The sequence below is a fragment of the Eriocheir sinensis genome, unplaced genomic scaffold, assembly GCF_024679095.1.
Source record: "Eriocheir sinensis breed Jianghai 21 unplaced genomic scaffold, ASM2467909v1 Scaffold242, whole genome shotgun sequence".
Taxonomy (NCBI): domain Eukaryota; kingdom Metazoa; phylum Arthropoda; class Malacostraca; order Decapoda; family Varunidae; genus Eriocheir; species Eriocheir sinensis.
The window spans coordinates 42,501-45,000 of record NW_026111546.1 but is presented as its reverse complement, the minus strand read 5'-3'; the positions used below and the strand labels follow the sequence as shown (position 1 = coordinate 45,000).

Sequence of the window (2,500 nt, the reverse complement as noted above, 5' to 3'; positions counted from 1 at the left end):
GCTCGTAATGACACGTTTCTTACTCGTTCAAGTGTAAACTCACCGGCAGTTTTACGATCCTCTTCATGGTGACGGAAGGGAGGAGAGGAAGGGAGGGAGGGAAGGGGAGGATAATGAGGCCTCTTCCCTTCTTTCCTATTCACTTCTTTATCCCCTCTTCTTCATCATCTCCTTTCCTTTCCCTTCATCTTCCATTCATTTCTTATCTTGGTGTTCCTCTGTCTCTCCTTTCCTTCAACCTTTAGTAATAAGAAAACAATAAAAATAATATATAAACCAGTAGATAGATAGTTATAGATTGATAGATAGATTAAAGAGAAAACAACCACAAAAACTAATAATGAATAAAGAAAAGATATCTAAGTTCTTCTCTGATAATCATTGATCGGACTCCACTTCCTGCATTCGACCCGACTTTCTGATGCGGCAATTTGGGTAGGTGTTAGTGATGGCCCTCCCTCCCCCCTCTCCCCTCCCCCACCTCCCTCTCTTCCCACACCCCTTCAGAGCTTCCCACATCACCCCTTTCTGCCCTCTTCTCCCTCTTCTCCTTTCTCCCCACTCTACCCCTTCTTCCTCCCCTCCCCACATCCCTTTCTGAGCTACCCACCTCACCCATACTGCCCTACCTCTCACCCCCTTTCTCCCCTCTTATCCCCTCTCTCCCTCCCCCTCCCCCCCCTTCCCCTTCTCCCCCCTTCCCCCCTCAGAGCTTTCCATCACTCAATCATCCCTGACGTCTCCTTCCTCTTGGCGGCTCGAGCAAAGACACATTGACAGATAGATAGATAGATAGATAGATAAATAGATAGATAGATTGATAGATAGATAGATAGTTGGATTAAGAGACAGATTAACATATAGACAGGTAGGTTGGTAGGTACAGAGAGAGAGAGAGAGAGAGAGAGAGAGAGAGAGAGCACATGCGACACAACCGTTGTATAAATATAGCCTAGGCATTAAAGTCTCTCTCTCTCTCTCTCTCTCTCTCTCTCTCTCTCTCATCTTGTTATCTTCAGCTTCCGGGTAGTGTTTTGCTCGTCTGTCTGTCTGTCTATCTGTCTGTCTGTCTGTCTGTCTGTCCGATACCAAATTATATACAAGTAACAGCTATATTGTCAGTAAACGTCTGTCTGTCTATATATCTATCTATTTTTTTCTACTATATATCTTTTCTTTTTCCTAACATTTTTTTTTCTTTTTCTTTTTTTTTTTTTTTCTTTTTTTTTGTCTTCCTTTTTCATTTTTTTTTTTTTTTACTTGTTTTTCTATTGTTCCCCCTGCTTGTCCTCCTCCTCCTCGAAGCCCATATGACGTAATTTACCTAGATTTTCAGAAAGGGTTTGATAAAGTTCCTCACGTTAGGCTTATTTCTAAACTGCGTTCCCACGGTATTAACGACCATCTATGTGCGTGGATTCATGACTGGCTCACCGACAGAGAACAGCGTGTAGTTCTTAATGGTGAAGCATCGGATTGGCAACCCGTCACCAGTGGCGTGCCCCAAGGTTCGGTCCTGGGGCCAACACTATTCATAATTTACGTGAACGACTTAGAAACTGATATTCTATCAAAAGTAGCCAAATTCGCCGACGATACCAAATTAGGAGGTACGGTAATGAACAGTCAAAGTTGCGAGAACATTCAGTCAGACTTAATAAGACTTGCCGACTGGAGCGAAAAATGGCAAATGAGTTTTAACGTAGATAAATGTAAAGTAATGCACATAGGTGAAAAAATCCTAACTTTAAATATCAGATTCAAGGACATGAGCTCAGCGAAGTAAAACAAGAAAAAGATCTTGGTGTCATTATCAGTAACACTCTTAAAATGAGTGATCAATGTTCTGCAGCGAGTAAAAAAGCCAATATGATGTTAGGATTAATATCAAGAAACTTTGATTATAAATCACCCGAACTGATGAAGAGATTATATTTAGCATTTGTAAGACCACACCTAGAATACGCCGTTCAGTTCTGGTCACCGAACTATATCAAAGATCAAGTTTTGCTAGAAAGGATACAGCGACGAGCAACCAAACAAATTCCAGCGCTCCGAAACTTGCCATATGACGAGCGTTTAAAGCGTTTAGATATGTTTTCCCTAAAAAAGCGAAGGATAAGAGGGGACTTAATTGAAGTGTTCAAAATCCTTTATGGATTCGACAACATTAACCCAGATAGTCTATTTCAGAGAGACACCAACACAATAACACGCAGCAACGGTATGAAGTTAAAGGGAAACCGATGTAACACATTGGTGCGCAAAAGTTTTTTCAATAATACAGTTGTCGATCACTGGAATAGACTCCCACCGTCAGTAGTTAGCGCACAGAGTATCAATAGCTTCAAGTCTTCATTGGATAAGTACTTCAGGGATATAAGATTATACTGACCCTTCTTCGCATGTTTTCAGACAGATTGCAGCAAGACGTCAACCTAAATCCATATTATTCTCCCCCACAACCTAGATTGCAAGTAGCGTAAGTTAACAATAGAGT

General features: G+C 41.4%; 1 protein-coding gene across 2 annotated transcripts in view; it reads right to left on the bottom strand.

Annotated features, from left to right (window-relative positions):
• Positions 1-425, bottom strand: part of LOC126991120 (alpha-(1,3)-fucosyltransferase C-like) — a 15,827-nt gene extending 15,402 nt beyond the window's left edge. Inside the window, exon 1 of one of the 2 annotated variants that reach the window (XM_050849873.1) lies at positions 44-425. In XM_050849873.1, coding sequence (XP_050705830.1) covers positions 44-67 — 24 coding nt within the window. In that variant the 5' untranslated portion in view covers positions 68-425. The remainder of the gene's footprint in view (positions 1-43) is intronic. The other variant, XM_050849872.1, reaches the window with a different exon arrangement.
• Between the last annotated feature and the right edge of the window lie 2,075 nt (positions 426-2,500).